Consider the following 22,931-nt stretch of genomic DNA (forward strand, 5'->3'; position numbering starts at 1 on the left):
CCCCATCCCCCTAGACATTGAGATCCCGGAAGCAGCATTTTTAAGTTCTGGATTTTGCAGAGAGAGCAAAGATGCATTTTGCTAAAAATAATTTTGTTAACTTGCTATGTAAATGGAAACCTGTAACAAGCATAAAGTAAGTATTATCCTGATTTGGCTATAAAAGTGGAAATACACTTGAGGGTTTTAAAACCATTTTCAGACATTTTTCTACTGAACTATATCTTTTATTGATGCCTGGACTTGTACTTCAAGCCATAGTTTGAATATATGATGAGTAAAATGGCTGGCTTTAGCATGCTTTATGAAGCTTTTGTATTCTGATTCATGGTTTCTGTGCTGTTTCCTGCCACCAGCTAATTGAGAGCTCTTATAGACAGGATGCAGATGTCATATCCATTACTGACACATTGTGCTTTGTGATTAGCTACCTGGAATAACACTTCCACGCTTCCTCCTCTTTGCTGATCACTGGTCATATTGGGAGGTATTCTATCTTTTATTGCTCCAAAAACCTTGTTTCTGGTCTTTAGATGGCTGAATTAAACCCACTGTTGCAAAGGAAGCCATGTACTGTGTTGGAATTTGCCTATTTCCATAAACAAACTAATTAGAGTTTCGTTTTGTTAATCCCCACGGCCAATATGTTGCAGTACTGCTGTATGTTTGGCATATAAGCAATCATTTCTTCCTTTTGTAAGTCACGTTATTCTAATCCTTGCCAGTGATCTTTTATCAGCCAGCCCTGGGAAGAAAACACAGAATGTGCTATTAGCTTTGTAGATAAGCAGTACAACTGTCTTTTCAGAAATGTAGCTTATCCATTTATCAGCTTGTAGGTGTTGATGCACACGGGCGATCAAGGTGTCCAATTGAAACACTTCTGATAGTTTGGCCCCAAAGGCTTCCAACCTTAGCCTTGTTTTAATAATCGGGCCATTTCTTACCGCCTGGGTGAACAGTAGGTTCCTCCAACAAAGGAGCTGGTTATTGACCAGGGGTTATTTTTAGTCTTCCATGCAGATGAGTGAAGGAACTGTTGATTTCATACAGTACAGAACATGGCTGGTCTAGGGCCTAGATTAAGCTGTTGAGCTGTTTTAGTGTCGTTGTTGAGCTTTTTGTGTGTGCGATTTTTGCTTTGGAAAACCACATGGATTTCAATGCATAAAGATGTCTGTAGGACCAAAACGGTGTGACAACTGCTCAAAAATAGCTCCTGCACCTTTTGGCGCGACAGGCGGTTTCGACCACACAACAAAACACAAAGTTGTGAACAGCCTCCAGTGGCTCAATCCGTGAGTTAAATCGCCTAGGTATGAACCAGGCCTCAATCTTCTGACTATTCACTCGAACAGCGGCAGCTATCTCCTTGTCCGTTGCTCTTAGAGGTATAACTAGCCATCTGTTACCTCTCTCATTTTGCTGGCAATCGGTCTCTGTGGAGCAACAACAAGCCATCTTTGTGGTCTGTTATCTTGGACGGGATGAATAATTTAGTTGTATGATGGCTACATATGCGAATGTGGTTTCCACACATCTGTTACTTTCCATTTATAGTATGGCTGAACACATAGATAAAGAAAATCAAGCCACAGTACTCATTACCAAATTGCATGATCCTATGGCAACTCGACACTCGCATGGTTTGTCTGGGCACACTGGTGCATAGATGGCTTTATTGGCCAGATTCATCCTTTAAAATATTACTTGTGTTGGCTTATTGAAATAGGTTAAGGTGCCATTGCCCATGACGACCAACCGCAAATAATTATGAACTGATCTATCTACAGTAAGCTGAGATCTGATTTGTAGTTGCACATTGTGGGTGCTCTTTTAAAACAAGAACTTGAGTTCTTCGTTAATAGTAATCGGTATGCAAGGAACTGGAACAGATGCTGACTTAATTTTTCAAGTTATTAAGTATTTCTAGGACATGTTTTTTTGCAATTGCCATTTGTTCAGTCTGGCCTATTTCTGGTTGTTGTGTTTGTGTCTGGCCAGCACACAGGAAATTGAAATGCTGCAGCTTCATGCTGCATGTGGAATCCCCTTGTCGCTGTATCTAGTGATACTGACAACTGAATGTTGGGTAAATCTGTTATTCTCTGTTGGCTAATGAGTGTTTTCAAGTACCTAAGTGGAAAAATAATGCATAACATGAATAGTGACATTAATGAATGAAGTGTACTGGTGAATTAATATGTCAATGAGCCACTTGGGATTGATTAGCAGATTTACATGATGTGAAAAGGACTGTGGACACCATTCTAGATTCAGACTAGATGAAATGGCTCTTGTAATAGAATGTCACTGGGACGCAGAAGTGAGCATGTAAATGTAATGCTGCAATATGAGTAATTCAGCTGCACTGTATTCCTGTCTGAGCGAACACGCAGGTGTTCTTAGCAGAACATATGGCAGAAAATTGAAGGCTGCAGGATGTGTTTCTGTATATTACTTTGCCAGAAATGTCACTGCCAAGGCTTTTTGGCTGATGTCACCATGTACCTGCCACACAGAAAGATATAGAAATTAGCACGCATCTTTGGGAAATATGCTTGGGGGCCGGGTAGACTTCTGGGGTGTGTGTGTGTGATGGATGGATCTATATCATTTGATTACTAGGTTATGCACACATGTATTTATCATACCTGTGTGCATAACCTAGTAAAGAAATGGTTACCTACCTGCGGCTTTGAAACAAAAGTCAATTCAACACTGCAGTGTTCTTCTCTGGTGAATGTTGCCTTTTGTCATGCTTATGGTTTCTCTGTAGTATAGAGGGAATGCACCTAGGCATGCAGACTGCTTCTACAAACATTTGTGAAAAAATGGGTCACTCTTGAGGAGCTCAGTGAATTCAAGCATAGTACCATGATAGGTTGCAACCTGTGCTGTCCATCAGTGAAATTTCCTTGCTACTAAATATTCCACGCTCAACTGTTAGTGGTATTATAACAAAGTGGAAGCAACTGGAAAGAGCAACTCGGCTACGAAGTGGTAGGCCACGTAAAATGACAGAGCGGGGTCAGGGCATGCTGAACCGCACAGTGCGCAGAGGTCGCCAACTGTCTGCAGAGTCAATAGCTACAGACCTCCAAACTTCATGTGGCCTTCAGATTGGCCCAACAGTGCGCAGAGAGCTTCATGGAATGGGTTTCCAGGGCCGAGCAGCTGCATCCAAGCCTTGCATCACCAAGTGCAATGCAAAGCCTCGAATGCAGTGGCGTAAAGCACGCCGCCACTGGACTCTAGAGAAGTGGAAATGTTTTCTCTGGAGTGACGATGATCTCTTAGGAAAGAGCCAGTGAACTAGCTCTTTCCTAAAAGATCAGCAGTGGCAGACCACTTGTTTCTTGTGTAAAAGGTTTCTTTTTAATATGTCATGTTTTGGGGTGTTGTATGTGAAATGACATTTACAACTAGGTATGCATTCATAGGAATGAATCAAAGGAAATGTATCATGGCGTTGCCCACTGGTGACTCCATTAGTGTTTAGTAGCGGGTATCCTCTCACCTACTCATTGGTGTTGTTTATAAAGATTGGCACAGGTTTTCTTTGTGCAATTTAACACATTTTTGTTTCCTTTTATACCAACGGTTATATTTATAAATTATATGAATGTCAGTTGCTAATGCAATTCTGGTTCCTTACTGATTTACTGTGTCTTGTTCTGGACTGTCTCTGTTTGGAGTCGGCCATCTTTTCTAACTACATATTGCTCAGGCAGCTCCAATTGCCCTCTGTTTATTAAGCTGACATAAGCCAGTTATTCCCCAGTAAAGGGTTTGTCTATCATGCTTGATCCAGTGTGTACTTGCATGACGCATGAAAAACTACCGTATGTCGTTCAAAGTTCTGATTGTTCCTGATTGATGGGTACCTAGAGACATAAACTTGATTAAAAGAATGTAATAGAAATGATTAGCTAAAACATTTTCACAATATAAAAATGTATTTTTGTAGCCAATAAACGTCAAGTCAACAGAAAACTACTGAAAGTGGATATATAGGTAGAATGAATATTAAGTGGAAACCTAAAATGTAATTGTCTTACTGTTAGCAGTTGGATCCCCAACATCCGTATCAATTCTTCTCCCCCCGGCAGTAAGCTGTGGAGGACTGCTGATTTCTGTGTAGCGGTTTGGTGCATGCTCCCTTCCTTGTCCACGCTCGCACCCCGTGCTTATCACAGCGCTATAGGTCTGGAACTTACTGCTGGGAGAGAGGAGATGGTATTGGTGCTGGGGATCAATTAAACTGCCATCGAAAGTAAGGCATATGTATTTTGCCTTTCTGCTAGATGTTCAATGTATTTGCTTTTGTGAAAAAAATTTAATTGGGGTTTAACCTAAACTTGTTAAGAATATAAATCTGTGATTGACCTGTTGCAATTAATATGAATGAAAAAAGGACAATTTGTTAATTATGCTGAAAATATTCCACATGCCATATAAAGATGGGAAATGCTGAATTGAAGAGGCTGCAAAATACCAAAAAATACGCAGTGGACTGTGTCAACCAGTTGCATTGCCATGTCTTGTTTGTAAATCTTGGGAAGTGCCGAGTTATTGTCCAGTGCCAACTTTGTACCCCCCTCCCCCCTTTCGATTGTCTGTGTTCTGTAGTTAACACGGGGAATTGCGCTCATTCTATGAATCATCAGGACTGCAGTTTTCACAGGGGGGGGGGGCTGCATAGTAAAAATCATACCTTGCAGCATGCTGTCCCTGACCCATAGTGCTAGGCTTCCAGGAGCTGCAGGGGATAACGGTGTGGCTAGAGTAGTGAAAGGCTTGAGTCGCATCAACCGTTCACAAAAAGCCTTGTATTTTTCTTTCAGATGCGTTCTGTAATTGCAGGAGAGAGGATGTCACATCCTAGCCCCTTCCTCTCGTCCTCCAATCACAGGACGTTTTTGTAGTTGGAAAAAAGGCTTTTTGTGAGTGGGCAAGGAGTGGAGAGAGGGCAGGGATGCGGCTTGAGCCTTTCACTACTCTAACATACTCTCCCACCCCCACAACACCCAAAAGCCCAGCAATATGTTGTGGAGCTGGTATGCTGCAAGGTATAATTTTTAGTCTATGTAGCAGCCCGCTGCACATAACATTATAAGAGCTATGTGGCACACCTATTGCTCTGCAAAGAAAAAAAAATTCCTTGAGTTCAGCTTTGACTTTGAAGCATACACTTTTGCTGATGGCTATGCTAACTGTAACCCACATTTTTTCTTTTTCAGGCTTCCGTACGCTGTGCACCTTTTAAGTGAAAGATGAAAAAGTTTAAGAGAAGGCTGTCTCTCACTCTGCGAGGCAGTCAGACAATAGACGAGTCTCTGTCTGAACTGGCAGAGCAAATGACCATTGAAGAAAACAGTAGCAAGGACAACGGTAAGCAGCATGCATGCATGAGGGATGAATTCAGTGTATGTTGTGGATGTCCTGTTTGTCTAATAACTCTCCTTCAGAGCATTAACTTGCTTGGCCACATCCTGCTTCAGTTTCCTCACAATGAGCTATTCACGTTTTAATTCTTTTTGAGAGAGTGTGTTCTGAAATGTAGCTTTGCCCTTCTGTGTTTCTGGCTCATTTCACAACTAGGCACCTATATACTATACATTCAGGATTATATACATGTGTGGGTTATGCATGTATATGGCACATTAACATTTCTACTTTTATATTTTGGATAATTAAACTGACGCTACTGTAAACTCAGGAGGTAAATCTTAAAAATGCATTAAAGTATTTTAACTATTAACAAATTGTATCCTATTTGTGTATCACTCGGCTGTAGATCATCAAGTCATCTCTGAGTTGGTGCTGACACTGTCCTTCCCTCTGGAGGGTGGCTACTTTTGTTCCCCATGATACCTGTTGGTGTTGTAAAGTAACCACCGCTCCAAGCTCACTCCTCTGATGGACTACAATCTTACGTTTAATTTACTAATTTGTATTGAGATTGTAGACCATCACGGGAGCGAGCTTGGAGCGGTGGCTACTTTACAAGACTACTTTAGTACTTTACAAGACACACGGACCAGCTAAATTATGCACAAACAAGGTACACACCACTTAAAGAAGACCTTAACCTACTTAAATGTCCTCTTACCTCTCTCTTCCTGCTTCCTACATCAATTGCAGATGTTTTTTGATACAGTAAATACTTTAATCAGTGTCCTGAAACTATATATAAAAAAATAGTGCACTGTTATTCAGGAGAGCAGAGAGAGATGCAGCAGACAGCAGGCCTCCCACCGCTGTTAGTTTTCTAAGCTTCTAGGCAGGAGCTGTAGGACACTAATCAGTGAATCAAGGCAGAGCAAGATGGAGAGAGGCAGAGTAAACTAAACATTATTTTTATTAAGATTTACTGGCGTGTGGTAGGTAGACCGGTCACCCAGTATATAGACAGCAGGCTGATTGTTACCTGTCTCCACAACAGGTACATTGACAGGGTTATTCACAAAAGGAGGAAGAGTTTGGAGAAGGCAGGAGAAGTGAACAATCTAGGTTCTAGGACAACATAGCTCAAGGCTGTGGAATTCCTATCGCCCGGGACATGCAGTGCCGGGTGGGTAGTTTTTTTTTCCTTCTACATTTAGCCCTTCTGCAGGCTAGCGGAGCTAAACATAGAGCGGGGCAGCCGCCACTCATTTAATACAAGTGATCTCAGATCACTTGTATAAAATGAGCAGCCATCTTGTCCGCCCCACTGTGGTTTTCGGGGTCCTCCGCTCTTCTGGGGGACCCAGCACCATGACAAACATTTCAGGATGGAAAGTGGGGAGCAGAGAGCGTGCGCTCTGCTTTTTGCGATTTGTGATCATTTGGGACAGGAGCGATGTTTTTACAGGGCCCTTATCTCAGCTGTCACAGGCTGCACAGAAACAAGCACAATGCAGTTGCTCAATGTTCTGTGTTGGAGGTGACAGGTTCCATAAGGAGAATTTTGTCACCTCCAAACAGTATCACATAGGGCAAGGATGTCCAAACTCCCGCCCTCCAGCTGTGGTGAAACTACAAATCCCATGAAGCATCTCTCTCCAGGAGTCATGTCTGTGGGAATCTTGAAAAGCCTCATGGGATTCGTAGTTCCACCACACCTGGAGGGCCGCAGTTTGGACATCCCTGACATAGGGACTTGTGATGATGGTAATAAAGTTAAGTGAAAAAAAATAATAAAATAAAAATTAAGTGATAAAGTAAAGAACAATCTGCATGTGAATAAGCAATGCTCTATAAGATGTACAATGTGCATTAAAGGGTAAGTTCAGTTTCCCACGTAATTTGGGAAAATTGAATTTTCCTGCTCAAATCTGCCTCCTACTCCCCACATTCCCCTCCCCCAGCGATATACTTGCCCTTCGGCGCACGGTCCTTCCCCTCGGCCAGCACGGGTGTACTACCTGTGCCCCAGCCCTGCTCTATGGATTTTCATTTTTTGCTGTACTTGTTGGTCAGCGCAGTCTGGTGGCCATGCTGACCAATGAGAAGCGCTTCTTCGCTTGGTTAAATAGGGTTTTGGTTAAAAAAAAATATGTTTGTATCGAGACTTGTAGATTGAGCCCCCGCTTTAGTCCTTGGACAAGTAGCTTTGTTAGAATTTCCACACCCCTGATAGCTGAACTGGAAAGTGAGCTGAATTGGAGAATTTTTCCAAATCAGCTATGTTGTCCAAGATTGGTCACTTCTCCTGCCTTCTCCAAACTCTTCACCCTTTTGTGAATAACCCTGATAAAGTTTGTTCACACACCGTGCTCTGTCCACACCATACCAGTGGTCCATATATCTAGTGGTGTGCCGAAAAATGCAGCTCAAGGAACAAGGTGTGAACAAGCTCTCAAGGCAAGGTTTGAAAATGATTTACAAGAGAACTGGGCTTTCTAATATCAAATAAATGTAATTATTATGTGAAGCTGAACTTGCTGCTACACTAGTATTAAATGTTGTCCTATGAATTCAGTTTTATTATATTTTAATAAATATGAATGTATCCATTAGCTTAATCGCTAAAAAATTCATATTCCACACCTGTGTTGAGATATAAATATTACAGCGAGACACAGAGGTGTGAGTGTGTGTGTGTGTGTGTGTGTATGTATGTATGTATGTATACACTGAGTGGTCAGATTATTATGACCAGCCCATCAGTACTACTTTGGGCAACCTTTTGCCTTCAATACTGCGGCAATTCCTCTTGGCACTGACCCCACAAGATGTTGAAAGGTGATGCGAGGAATCTGACACCATGCCTGATGAATAGCACTATCCAGTTCTGTGAGATTTGATGGTTGTGGAACCAGCTGCCTGCTGGCTCTTTCAACTTCATCCCACAATTGCTCAATTGGATTGAGATCTGGTGATTGTGGGGGCCACCTAAGCAAGATAAACTCTCCCTCATGTTCTTGAAACCACTCCTGCACAATACGAGCACCGTGGCATGGTGCATTGTCTTGTTGGAAGAAGCCATCTCCATTGGGATACGCCATCAACATGATAGGATGAACTTGATCAGCAATGATACTTTGGTATGTTGTGCTATTCAGACGTTGTTCCACACGAATTAAAGGGCCCAAATCATGCCAGGAAAACATGCCCCAAACCATAACACTGCCCCCACCAGCTTGAAGGGTTGTACTCATGCATGTGGGGTGCATGCTTTCATGCTGTTCCACCAAATTCTTACTCTGCCATCTGTATGATGCAACTGGAAACGTGATTCATCCGGCCACATGACTTTTTTCCAATGTATGACTGTCCAATCCTTGTGTTCCTGTGCGAATTGGAGACGTTTTATCTTAACTGCAGACAGCAAAGGTGTTCGAACAGGCCTTCAGCTTCCATATCCCATATGATGCAGTGTACGGCGAACAGTGCATTCAGAGATCATTTGAGAGGACCCCTGATTAAAATGTGCAGTAATTTGATGCACTGTTGCCCTTCTGTTGTCTTGTACCAGTCTTGCCACTCTCCATTCTGCCCTAACATTGACTAGGTCGCTGACGGCCACAATTCGCACGTTCAGACCCAGATTTTCGGCTGACAGTCCAGTCTTTAAACACTTTAACAACAGCTGCTCTTGAACATTTAACGAATTCTGCTGTATTGCTGATACTCGCTCCGAGCGCCAACAATCATCCCACGTTCAAAGGCTGTTAAATCGCGTTGTTTACCCATATCTTCAGAAAAGAAAAAATCACCTTTTACTGTCGTGGTAAACAATCTGCTTCGCCATTTATAATGGTCTGGCCCTCTAGCAACGTCAGCGTGAAATTATAGCTAATTTGCCTACAAACGTGTGTGTGTGTGTCCCAACAGTTTACAATATAAGGAAGACATAACAGTAACAACACCCCCCCCCTCCCCCCCCAAAAAATGCACCAATTTCATACATCCAGGATTATCCTATGTGGGCAGATGAGGTGCAAATTGAACTTGCAGCAGTGACATGACCTCTCTCCAAACTCCCAATTTAAGTATCATCCGCAAACACAGACACATTGCTATTAACACCTTCCCACCTTCCCTGAGCACGTTCAGACCCAGATTTTCGGCTGACAGTCCAGTCTTTAAACACTTTAACAACAGCTGCTCTTGAACATTTAACGAATTCTGCTGTATTGCTGATACTCGCTCCGAGCGCCAACAATCATCCCACGTTCAAAGGCTGTTAAATCGCGTTGTTTACCCATATCTTCAGAAAAGAAAAAATCACCTTTTACTGTCGTGGTAAACAATCTGCTTCGCCATTTATAATGGTCTGGCCCTCTAGCAACGTCAGCGTGAAATTATAGCTAATTTGCCTACAAACGTGTGTGTGTGTGTGTGTGTGTGTGTGTGTGTGTGTGTGTGTGTGTGTATATTTATTTTCTCTCCAGTGGGAATAACAGTAGTGTGAAATAACCAAATCTCACACCACATTTTGTGAGGCTAGCAGCCAAATGCTGCAGTGCCTTCGATGATCTCACACTGCAGATACACAGCTAAGAGGCTTAAAGCACAGGAGTGCCTAGGCACAGAAAGTACACTGCTATTTTTCAAGGGGAATTTAAGACAAGTGTCTTCTCAAGGTACTGCTTAAATACTATGGGTGCACCGCTACCGATACTAGTATCCGTGCCGATGCCAAGTATTTGGGCGAGTACTTGTACTCACCCAAATGCTCTGATGCCTAGCCCGATACTTGAGCTTCCGGTATCAGGTAGCTGGCTCCATGCTCCCTCATCACTTGTGACAAAGGACCATGGAGCCGGCTTACCGACCAATCAGGAAGCTGGGCGTTGCATCATTACACTGTGCTTTGCTTCCTGATTAGCAGGGAAGCCATCCCCATGCTTCCCCGTCACCAGGTGATGGGAAAACATGAAGCCGGCCTTCTGGCCAATCAGGAAGCCACGTGTTTAGTCTTTACACGCCGTCCGGCTTCCTGGCTAATCAGGAAGCCAGTTGGAGAGTCATTACACATCGCCTGGCTTTCTTAATGGGACTTTCGCTATTGGTATTCGGTATCGGTGATTCCCGGGGGAAAAAATATCGGTACATCCCTATTCGGTCAGATTAACAATTCTAGATATTGAAATGTTAATTGTGAGAGAGCCATAGCCAGACTCTTAGATTGCTGCAACACAGGTGGTTATAACTCCTGCTGAAGCACTTACCACCTAAATAAAGATCAGTTGAATCTGTGTATGCAGCCTGGCTGCATTACAGTAAGAAATTGCAGATGCATTTCACTTGTGTGTTTTAGACTTTCCTAAAGAACCACTCTCCATCTGACAACATATCACATTTTGTGCACAAGACACCTCTGCAATTGATTCACTTGGGTTCTGCTTAAAGAATGTTTAATTTAACATTCTACACAGAAAACAGTATCCCTATGTAGGCACTTTTTAAATGACTGAATACTGATAATGCTCTGCAAATTCAAAGGAAGCATGCTCATTGCTGAGATTGAGAGTGACAGAATGAGTCTGCTGGCTCGCTTGCCAGTGCACAAATGAGGGCATATCAAAAGAATGTTGTATTTGAGCCAACTTTTATTATTTTAATGAACACAGTTGAATGACTGTCAATGGCAATGTCATATCTGTGAGAGCTGCTCTCTGGAGAAGTGCATAGGTTTTGATCATGCTTTCAATAGCTGTGTGCCTCTCTGTGTGTTTCAAGAGATGCCAGGCCTTTCCCTGCTAATATCTAAGGGGGGGGGAAATGGGCATTTTAGGGCAGGGTTCTCGGTTTCTAGACAGTGAAGGGCTACAAGCCACCACACTATAAACTAGCAGTTTTGACTTGCATACATACAAATTTAGAAATTAATTCTGATTTAAAGACAGTAGGTGGGAAAATAATGCAAGTCACTTGGAATTCTAATTATGAAAGTATTCTTGGGAAAATGACAAGCTATTGTAATGGACATTGGAAAGCAATTACTCAGGCTTACTCAGTACACCAAAGGAAAGCGACTTGAGCTATAACAAGCAATGAGATACCAGACATATTGGTAAAACATGATTTCTGATGTGTTGCTACAAGTTACTGCATTTTGTAGTATTGCTCTTTATTAAATAACCTAGGATATACTTTTATCTCTTAAAGCCTAAATGAAGCTTAGTCTATTTTTTTTTTCTGTCGGGCTGAATAAATAATAGAATGCTTCTTTACTACTCTAACAGTCCTATTTGCTGCAGCCAGTGTTAATATAGCCTGTGTTAGTAGCCTTCCAGAAAGTGGGACCTCTGCTCAACAAACCCCCTTCCCACACGCACACTTGCCTTGCCCAGTACTCTAATCAACAGCTCTCCAATGAACAGAGCTCTTCTCTCTGAGCAGCGCTTTTGATCATTTTTTTTCATGTGGCTGTGTTGTTAAAAGGAAACTGTAATAGATTGTGGTCCGCTTTATTTAGGCTAACAGGGATCAAGCTATGTTACAGTGCCCCCCTTTTATTTCATCATTGGATGTGGGGGTGGGGTGTGATGACATGTCACAAAGGTGCAGTTGTCCTTTTTTTTTTTTTTTTTACTTAGGACATTTATTGTTTAGTTGTCAAATAGAAAAAGCAACCACACTTTTTTTTCTTCTTAATTTCATAGGACTGTAATAGTCATAGGACCCTTAACAGAAAGCATGTATGTTCCTTTTAAAGTGCAGTTTGCTTAACAAATATAGTTTATGTTGTTGGCTTAAATGTGGGGAGTGTGTAGTAGAGTCCTGCTTCATAGAGCACCTGAAGGAGAAAAGGGACAAATTTTATGGCTGCAACCAATTCATAATGAGAATAGTTGTCAACTATTCCCTTTTATCGATTAGTTGGATCCCCTAACTCTTTCCTCCATGCTGGGAGGATGGCACAGCAAGCAGTGGGTGGGTGCAATAGCCAGCCTGCTATTGGCTGTTGCAATTTTAAATGGCTAATAGCAGGCTGGCTATTGCACCAGCCCAATACCTGCTGTATTTACTTTCAGCTGCGGTCTGAAGAATCCTGCCACTGGCAGCTGTCATTCCCTGGCTGAAGCTATTCAAGCGCCATGTGTTTACAATACAGTTATTTAAAAAAAAATTTTTTATAAAAGGTGGGAAAATAAAGTAATTTTCGGTTTCATCCTGAAAAATTCTTCTGCAGTAAGTGCGTTGCAGTGCCATCATTTCAATGGCACCCCAAACACGCCTCCCAATCACATTGTGATCACACGCACACTGCAGTGCGTTTGCAAAACATTGTGCATGCTGTTTTTATTTAGAAGTAAACTTTGTTACACTCAATTTGTGTATTTAAAAAAAAAAATGAAGGATGATATTTAATTTTTTAATTCGTTTTAATAGAAAAAGAATCGACTAACTAATCGATTTATGAAAATAATCATTAGTTGCAGTCCTAGACAAATGATTAAATACCACTTGCACTGGTTAGCATGCTCTATGTGCTATATATTGGTTCATTGGTCTGATCACCTGTAGAACACACTGGTACTCCTGAATCCCAGATGAAAATACCGACTAACTTCCAATATGCTAGCTCTGATCAGCTCTTCCCATCCACACAACTCTTTCTATTAGTTTGTAAGATGCATAAGACTGAAATGGAACAACCAATGGTATTGCCGGGGAGCTAGGTTCTTCCCCCACAACACACATTTGGTTTTAAGGTTGGGCAAATGTACACCAGGCTCAACACCAGACCCCTCTCCCTAAAGTGTATTTAAAGCCAAAAGCAAGAATGTAATATATTGCACCTTACCAATCCTTAGAGGAGGTGGTGGCTGCATTAATTTTAATTTTCTATAGTTTTTTTTCTTAATCATTTGGTGATCCGGCCTGTTACATGCTTCCTGTCTTATGTTGGCCATGCTCAGTTGAATGAATCTTCATCTCCACTGCAGTAGTACAGTCACCCTTGGACAGCTGCATTGTCATCATGTGAAGAGGGTAGTGTTGGATGCACTAGTGGATTTACATAAATGACTAACGGTTTAAAGCCTAAATCTAGCTAACACTTTTGAAACTTATCTCCCAGGTGACCCTGCACTCAGTAACCCTAAACCTCCCTCAACTCATGTGTACCGTCACCCAATGTTTATTTTGTTTTTACCTCATCACTGGATGCAATTAATCTTCTTACCCCTGTGACCTCATCACAAGGACTGAATAATTCCTGCAGTCTCAGGAGCTGTGGGGATAGCCTATGTGCAATCAGTGACAGGGGAGCAGACAACTCCCTTGTCTTTGCTGATGCACAGGCTGCCAACATAGTTGTAAAAAAAACAAAACAGTAGTCCATGTTAATATGCCAGTGTTTGTACCAGTGCCTCGGTTAACAGCATACACATGCTCTTGTGTAACCAGACTTCCTCACCCCTTCCTCTTTGCTATATTTGTATACAAGCCTCATTTGTGCACTGCCATCCTTGGAAGCAATGATTATAAGGAATGCAGTGCAATCAGGGCTGCACAGCTCGGACAATGCAGCCCCCACCTCCGTCCCATATTTTTGTAAATGTCCCCTCCGTGTTCTGACTTGTGATCTGATGGAATGCAGAAGAGCAAGGCTACACAGCTAAAAGGATGCTACTTCTTCCCCCTGTACTCAGTTCCTGTGCTGGTAATTGTCCCAATTTATTGTGGGCTATGTTGCTAAATACAGTATGTGGTATGTTGATCTACACAAATATCGCTTTCCATGAGTCTACCCTCAGTGCTTGTAAAACCTTCAGTATCCTGCCTACCTCACATAACTATGTCCAGAAGCACAGGAATGGAGCTAGCGCTCTTGCTGGCTTGCAGGCAGTGGGCTCATTGGTCAGAAAAGGAGAAGCAAGCTACAGGATCAGGCTGCTAAACCCTCTGCTGTGTCCTAGCCACCACTTCACATAGTGTTCTCACTTCCCATTGCAATCTCATCCTCCTAAACTCTTTGACAGCTAAGTTTTTTTGTAGGGCGCCTAGCTGCTGAGATAATAAGGAGAGGGTGATAATAGTAGAATAGGTGATGCAGGGAGATTTGAGACGGTTTGTCCCTCTGAATATTTTGTCGACTGTTTATGACTCGTCCTCCCCAACATGTGCTGGCGGAATGCCATTCGCACTGCATTCTCTTCACTAGATGGAGTCAAGAAGCATAGGAAATTCCTATGCTCCTCGGCTCCTTCTATTGGCGAAAATGCCATGTGCCATGCAGTCGGCCAGGGTATGTCATGGTGAATAATATATTATTCGTCGCTTTTGAGTCACCAAAGACACCAAGTATGTGGATAAGGACCTCTCACATTCCTGGCTTTTCTCATTTGCGCACTTGTATCTGGACAGGGATTCCAGTATGCCGGAGTAACAGTATAGCAACAAAGATATTTTATTTTACAGTGGTCAGATCTATAAAACATTATTTTTGGATGGTTAACGTGGCCAACTTTTCTGTGCACATTGCTTTCTGTCTAATTGAATAAGCCTGATATGCTTTTTCAGATGTTTCTAACATTCTGTTGCAGGCTTTCATATGGCTTTCAAGTTGCTATCCAGCCAAAAATGTAACAAATCATCCTGCAGTCAGGCAGTGCCTGAAATTTCTGTCGTGTACAGTAAAATGAACTCCCTGCTTCTCAAATCTTTTAGTGCATCCGATTAACTTTGTTGGAGATTTAGCACAGGAATGGTGTGTTGCCTCCTGCACCATAGGAAATAAGCAGCTTAATCTATAACTGTAGATCGTCTTAGGTTTAGTTTTGTATTATGGAATTTTTATTACGGATGATCCCTTTTAAAATCTGAAATAACTTCAGTGATCGTGCAGAGATGATCACTCTATTTTCAGTAAACCATGGAAAAATTGAAACTGCCTGACTAGAGTCTGACGGAAGAAAAATAAATATAAAGAAAAATAATATATTTATGTAAACTATATGAATAAGGAAAACTCTGGAAGAGAAGGCAAAACGTTTTGTGGGAATGTAACTTAAAGTGTACGTAAACCCTAAAAATTATCTTTGCTCCCATTTCGTCTGTTAAATATAACTTTGGAAGTGTTTTGTGTAATAGTTTATTACAGGAACTTGTATAGCACCACCAATAGCAGAGCTTTACATACTATTCAATCACATCAGTCCCTGCCCTCAAGGAGTCTAAATTCCTTATCCTTATTCTGATAATGATCTGGTGGTTAATTGGCTCCTCTCTAAATAAAAACCTATTATCTGTGTATATCTTTGGTGTGTGAGCAGAAACCCATGCAAGTACAGGAAGAACATGCAAACTCTATTTAGATAGTGTTCTGGCTGATGCACAATTTGAATCGTGGGCCCCAAGTGCTGCAAGGCCAGTGTTAACCACTGAGCCGCTGTGTAGCATTATACCTGTTTATCCTGCCACATATAACTGCTGATAACTTTTTGTTCTCTTCCTCTGCTGCACTTTTATCAGTTACATTATTCCCAGCTATCTCTATAGACTGCAGAACACTTGCCCTCTGTGTTCGAGTAGAGAGGAAAAGGGGAGGTGTTGTGAATTCCTTTCCTGGGGAGACAACACTGCTTCTCCATAAATACAGTATGGTGAGTGAGTGTTGTCAGCCTAGAACAGAAACTGTTTGTTACTGGCAGAATCACCAGGTAAGGTCAAGGGGGTGGGGGGAAAGAAAGCTAATGTAGCACGTAAGAACTGATTATCTTCAATTGATAACATTTTTGTTTGCAGGACTTGGATACGCTTTATGGTTTCATTAGGTTACAGGATACATGAACCATTTTTGTTGGTACCCATGTATTGAAAGTTGGTTTTTAGTAGAGCTGAAAGGGTTTACTGGAGCGTTTTATTTTCCACTGACTGATCTTAATTGTCACCTGGAATCCTCTAATATTTTTAGAACAATGTTTTTGACCTAGAACTTTGCACACCAAAGTTCAGCATAGTCAGTACAAGTCAGTTAACTTGATAATAGCACCATAACTTAGGTTTAGTTGTTTGGTACTGTTCAGCTTTAAAGAATGCCTGTATTGAGATTAATATGGTGCCATTACTGATCTCCTCTGAAAACGCTACAACCCTAGCTGGCTTGCCATTTGAACAGATTCCCTGCTTACTGAGTCAGTGTCCAGGAACAAGCATGCACACCGAGAGTTCCAAGTTTGCTCTGACGTTAACCACTTTGTGACCATAATATGTCTTTTTTTAGTCCAAGTGTAAAATGTCCCTTACCTGGAGAACATTTGCAGCAGAGAACTAGGAATGTGTAACTGTATGCGTTTCCAGTTTTCAGACCCAATGTCAAAAAAGACAAGTTAGTCATGGTGCTATTATCGAGTTAACTGACTTTTACTGACGATGCTGAACTTTGGTGTGCAAGTTCTAGGTCACAAAAAGTATATGGGGTGCACTGGCACATTGTTCTAAAAAATATTAGAGGATGCCAGGTGACAATATTAGAGGATGCCAGGTGACAATCAAGCTGTGAATGAAAAAAAAAGCTCCAGTTAACCCTTTTGCTGTACTAAACCTAACCTTCACTACTTGGGTACAAACAAAAATGGTTCATGTATCCTGTAACCTAATGAAACCATAAAGTGTATCCAAGTCCTGCAAACAAAAATGTTATCAATTGCAGATCATCAAATATTTTACTCACTGAACTGCAACTCAATTTGTATCATGTTGTTTTTTCTGGATTTTTGGTTGATATTCTCTCTCTCATTTAAAATACAGCTATGATAAAAATGATAGACCTTTCATTTCTTTGTAAGTGGACAAACTTACAGAATCTGCAGGGGATCAAATCATTATTTGCCACACTATTTTTTTCTAGGGGCAATCTGTCCCTAGAGCCTGTGACCTTATTTGTATTGTAAGGGTAGGTGGGTGCCCTCATTAGTAGCCTATAGGTGATACTTGTTCTATATTGGCAGTCTAAGGGAAATGCAAAGGTTGTCATAGTAATGATTTTTTATGTTTCTTGGACAGCGGGGGATTAGTCTTGGCATGTGGTGGGCATGTTGAGCTTTGACACAATTCATGGTAATTTTCTTATTAGAATATCTAATCGACAAATTAAAAATGCATATGTGTAAAATATGTATTGCTTACACAAAATGTATATATTACTATTGAAAACTCAATTTCTCATTTGTCTGTTATATCATTAATTAGTATTCTGCACCTTAAGTTGCTCCTTTTTTAGTTTTTAGCTGATCATTTTACCCATATGGGCAAACCAGGTTGGTGAGCTGTCAACATCGTGCAGGACACAATAGTAATGGCCTGCAAGTGCCCCATACCTGCTTGAATGTTGTCTTAAAAGATTGCATCTTTGTCCCACCTGATTGATATATAAGTAGTTAACTATTGGGTGGGATAGTCTCTGGAGGTCTAAACACGTGGCAATTACAGATGGAGGTCTAAAACACAAGGAGGGGAATTTATCAAAACTGGAGCAGACAAAAACTGGAGCATCTGTGCATGGCAACAAATCAGCTTCTCTGTCTCATTTTCAAATCCCAACTGAAGAGAGAAGCTGGTTGCCACGCTCAGCTCCTCCCGGTTTTTGTCTGCTCCAGTTTTGATAAATTCCCACCAAGGTGTTAATTCTGCAAACCAAAATCAACTGATCTGATAAGACCCTATTGAAAAATAAACCAATCATGGTTCAAAATACGACTACAGCTGAAATGCCATTTTAGTCAAAGACCAAAAGTAAAATGGCATTTTAGTTCTAGTCGTATTTTAGTCATCTGAATTGTTTAGGGGATTTAGACAAAACTAGACTAAAACTCGGAGAGAAAATGTATTTTCACCATAGTTTTAGTCCTATTAAATTGGTTTTAGTTTTCGGCACTGAAGACATGGAGCTGATAAACTATGACGTAAATTTTTCATTGATGAATTTAGTTGCCAAGGACTTATTTTTAGTTGCCAAATACATTTTTAGTGTGCATCAAGCCACCGGCAAAAGAAAATGTTTTTTTATTTTTTACCGGTTGCTTGAATGCCGAATAATGGAGTTTTCTGTACTTATCTGCATACATTTTGCGGGACTGTGGCTCAGAGTTGAAGCATGAGCTTTTAAGGTTCTCCTACAGATAGCTTTGCTGGTAGCTGCACTTGTGGCATCTGTCTGTACAGACTTGCACTGTACTCTTCCTTTTGTGTATATAGCTCTGATTCCCTTGTAGTTACAGGAGTCTGCTAAAATACTTAATTTTCCTTTTCACCTCCACCCACCTAGACCATGCTGTGCTATTGGAAAGCTCTTTGTTTGCTTAGTTCACTGGTGGCTCATAAGCAAGTCATGTTGAATAGTATTTCTTATCTGTTTGGCATCTGCCCAGCAACAAACACAGCTCTGACCTTTCTACAGACCTTCATAAGGATAAAGTTGTTCTGCATTCTCGCCGTAAAAATGAGTTGATGTTAAATGGGGGGGAAAAAAACAGCTCCTTTTTAAGTCATGAAAATTCTTAATTTCTTTTCATCATTTCCAGCAATGATTACTTTTAATTAAGTGTAGTGTGTTGTGGTGTTTCTCCTAACTTTAATGTTAAGTTTGAGCCAGTAACAGCAGCTTGGATCAGAAAATGTTGCAAATTGAAAACTATGACAACCCTGCATGTCTGCATCATTCTCTGACATTCCCTATTAAAATAAATGGCTCCAAGCTTGATGAGATTCACATATTGTAGTTCACTATGATTAGGAGATGATTGGTAATGGTTACTATGGGCTAGTTACATTTAACACAGTCCTTATATAGTACAGAACTTTAGAGTATACATAGAGCCATCATCATTCATTGTCTCCCAAGGAAGCTAACACAGTAATATCCTTCCCATTCTTATACATACACTAGTACCAATGAAGGGAGCAAGCCATATTCTCCCCATTATTGTCTGGTTTCCTTTAAACACATTGCAATAATTTCCCAGATTTGACGGTTGGCTCAAGGCTGTTATTTTCTTCTGTTTTTTTTTTTTTTTTTTTTCCTAGAAAAGGGAACAAGCACATAAATATTTTCCAACAACTTTGTACATCTTTATGTGATGGATGCTTCCAGTGCTCACAAGTGCTCATTATTGCTTCTTGTTGACCTACACAGCTCATTCCTTCTCCCAATCATAGTTTAAACAAGGGAAAAAGACACAGATTGGGCCGTGTTTCTAGATCTGTGTACAGGCATAATCCGCATCCTTTTCAGAGTGCAGCTTCTTATACCGAGCAAGGGAAATGTATACAACAGTGTCTAGGTGCTGATTTTCACATGTAATGTGATCTCTTCTTAGGCCAGCTTCTTCACGTAGGGATTGCAGCAGAGCTTTAAGTGGTTATTAGAAGAAACCGTTGCAGAACATCTTCAATAGACTAAGAATAGTCCCAGCTTCTTATTAGTCTTTTGTACCCCGTTTCAAGGACAGTACCAGGTCTGTAAAGATTGTGTTTGGAAGTGTCCATGCATTCTTTTTTTCCTTAGTGTTAAATTAATATGTATTATAATAATGGGATACTATAATGGGGGGAATTTATCAAAACCGGAGCAAACAAAATCTAGAGCAGTTGCCCAGGGCAACCAATCAGCTTCTCTCTCTCCAGTTTGTTCAGTTAAGGTTTGTTTGAAAATGAAAGATAGCAGCTGATAGGTTGCCATGCACAGCTGTTCCAGATTTTGTCTGCTCCAGTTTTGATAAATTCCCCTCAATGTATTTTTAGGAAGTACACAATTGAGTAGGTTTTACCTTGACATATTTATTACTATTCCGTTTAATTGAAAATTTAATTCCGGTGGTGTTTGTTTGAGAAAGCTTCCGGTATGCTAGAAAGTTCTTTCTTTATGGTCATCTGTAACAAATAAAAATTACTGTGTGAACAGCCTTCAATCCCAGGTTTATTTACTAGCCCTAATAGCTTGTGTCCTTTCTGGTATGCGGTGGCCATGGTTAAGCCCTCAGTCAAGTGCCTTTAAGAAAATGGCCACCAGACTATGCTTGTGGTCCACATACATATTTTCATTAAATTCAGTGTCTTTTAAAAATACTATGTGTTTCAATGGTTCTCCATCAGGGCTTTCTAATGGCGAAATGAAAAACAGCCTGGACAAGGGAGTATGGATGGCCCTGAGGAAGGAGACTTTGAAACCACTGAAATGTGTTGGCCTTAACGAGCACTGCAACTAATAAAAAAAACTAAATATCTGGAACCCAAGGATAGCTGCCATTTTTCAGCTTCTGGCCCTAATCAATAGTGTAAAATCCCAGTAAAGCTGAATAAGTTTCAGTTTTGGTGTTTGGCTATAGGCGGGCTGTTGCTTTGAGTTTTCCTGACAAAAGTCCTTTTTATCCAAATATGTCTCTTGAGTGTATGGAAGAACTGATCTATTTTTTTTCCGGTTTTTTTATGTAATCGTGGAAAGAATGCAGGAGAGGTAGAAACCCCTCCATTTGTACTGCTTTCTGTGGCCTGTTGGGAAGATTTTGACCCCTCTCCTACAATGAGTGGCCAGATTATTATGACCACCTGACGTTTGTTGGCCAAATTAGCTATAATTTTGCGCTGAAGTTGCTAGAAGGCCAGACCTTTCTAAATAGGGAAGCAGGTTGTTTACCACGACAGTAGAAGTGATTTTTGTCTGAAGATATGGGTAATCAACGCGATTTAACAGCCTTTGAACGTGGGATGATTGTTGGCACTCGGAGCCATGGAGCGAGTATCAGCAAAACAGCAGAATTCGTTAAATGTTCAAGAGCAGCTGTTGTTAAAGTGTTTAAAGAGTGGACTGTCAGCCGAAAATCTGGGTCTGAACGTACGAATTGTGGCCGTCAGCAGCTAGTCAATGTTAGGGCAGAATGGAGAGTGGCAAGACTGGTACAAGACAACAGAAGGGCAACAGTGCATCAAATTACTGCAGATCTTAATCAGGGATCCTCTCAAAGGATCTCTGAACGCACTGTTCGCCGTACACTGCATCGTATGGGCTATGGAAGCCGAAGGCCTGTTCGAACACCTTTGCTGTCTGCAGTTAACAAGATAAAACGTCTCCAATTCGCACAGGAACACAAGGATTGGACAGTCGAGCATTGGAAAAAAGTCATGTGGTCCGATTAATCAGGTTTCCAGTTGCATCATGCAGATGACAGAGGGAGAATTTGGCGGAAACAGCATGAAAGCATGCACCCCGCATTCATGAGTACAACCCTTCAAGCTGGTGGGGGCAGTGGTATGGTTAGGGGCATGATTTGGGCCCCTGAATAGCACAACATACCAAAGTATCGTTGCTGATCAAGTTAATCCTATCATGTTGATGGCTTTCTTCCAACGGAGATGGGTTCTTCCAACAAGACAATGCGCCATGCCACGGTGCTCGTATTGTGCAGAAGTGGTTTCAAGAACATGAGGGAGACTTTACCTTGCCTAGGTGGCCCCCACAATCACCAGATCTCAATCCAATTGAGCATTTGTGGGACGAAGTTGAAAGAACCATCAGGCATCTGGTTCCACAACCATCAAATCTCACAGAACTGGACAGTGCTATTCATCAGGCATGGTGTCAGATTCCTCGCATCACCTTTCAACATCTCGTGGAGTCATTGCCAAGAAGAATCACCACAGTACTGAAGGCAAAAGGTAGCCCAACGAAGTACTGGTGGGGTGGTCATAATAATCTGGCCACTCAGTGTATATTACTGACAACATTATCATCAAGACAAGAGGGCAGGGAAGATCTCCAACAGGGACAGCAATAAAAAAACTTGTTGGTAGATTAGATGAAAGCCAGAGCCTCCACCAACATTTGTGCATGTCCCCATTGAAGATTTTTTCCCCCCCGTTGTACTCGTGCAAATACTCCAATACAAAAAGCGAGTACCTGTGCTGCGTCCGCCATCTTCAGGGACCCGAAACCGCCGCACACAGGACCTCCACCGTCTTCAATTAAACAAGACACAGCAGATTAGTACTGCCGCACTGCAGGGGGGCTGGGCACAAAAATGCTGTTTAACTACATATAATATTTAAAAATAAAGACTGTGTAGATATTGCTAACTTAGGCTTGTATCCCCCTAGTGGGGAAAATAGATGAGCACATGTCCAAACTCCAGACCAGAACATTGGATAGTGTGACACAGCTATATCCAATTCTGCATACCTGGCTTTACATTATAAAAAAAATTAATATAAAGCCAGTTATACAGAATTGGATATATCTGTGCCACACTATACACTGTGTTCTGGAGTCTGGACTTTAACATGAGTGTTAATCGCATATTTGTTTTATAACTATATAGTTCTATCTGTTCTCTAAAAAACGATATATCATATGTATGGGTACACTTAATAAGAAAGCAGGAAATTGTTGTCAAAGAAACACATAGCAAAAATGCAAAAAGTGCTTCAGTCATTTACGAACAGAGACTCAAAAAACACTCAGTCATGAAGGGGTTAAAGTGGTTCGAAACCCT

The 22,931-nt window shown here is 41.3% G+C and overlaps 1 protein-coding gene across 3 annotated transcripts in view; it reads left to right on the top strand.

Moving 5' to 3' along the window:
• CDK17 (cyclin dependent kinase 17) overlaps positions 1-22,931 on the top strand; it is a 139,916-nt gene that overhangs the window by 58,972 nt on the left and 58,013 nt on the right. For all 3 annotated transcript variants that reach the window (XM_018553884.1, XM_018553885.1, XM_018553886.1), the window contains exon 2: positions 5,244-5,394. In XM_018553884.1, the coding sequence (XP_018409386.1) occupies positions 5,277-5,394 (118 nt within the window). In that variant the 5' untranslated portion in view covers positions 5,244-5,276. The remainder of the gene's footprint in view (positions 1-5,243; positions 5,395-22,931) is intronic.

Source organism: Nanorana parkeri, unplaced genomic scaffold (assembly GCF_000935625.1).
Source record: "Nanorana parkeri isolate BGI_ZX_2015 unplaced genomic scaffold, ASM93562v1 scaffold132, whole genome shotgun sequence".
Taxonomy (NCBI): domain Eukaryota; kingdom Metazoa; phylum Chordata; class Amphibia; order Anura; family Dicroglossidae; genus Nanorana; species Nanorana parkeri.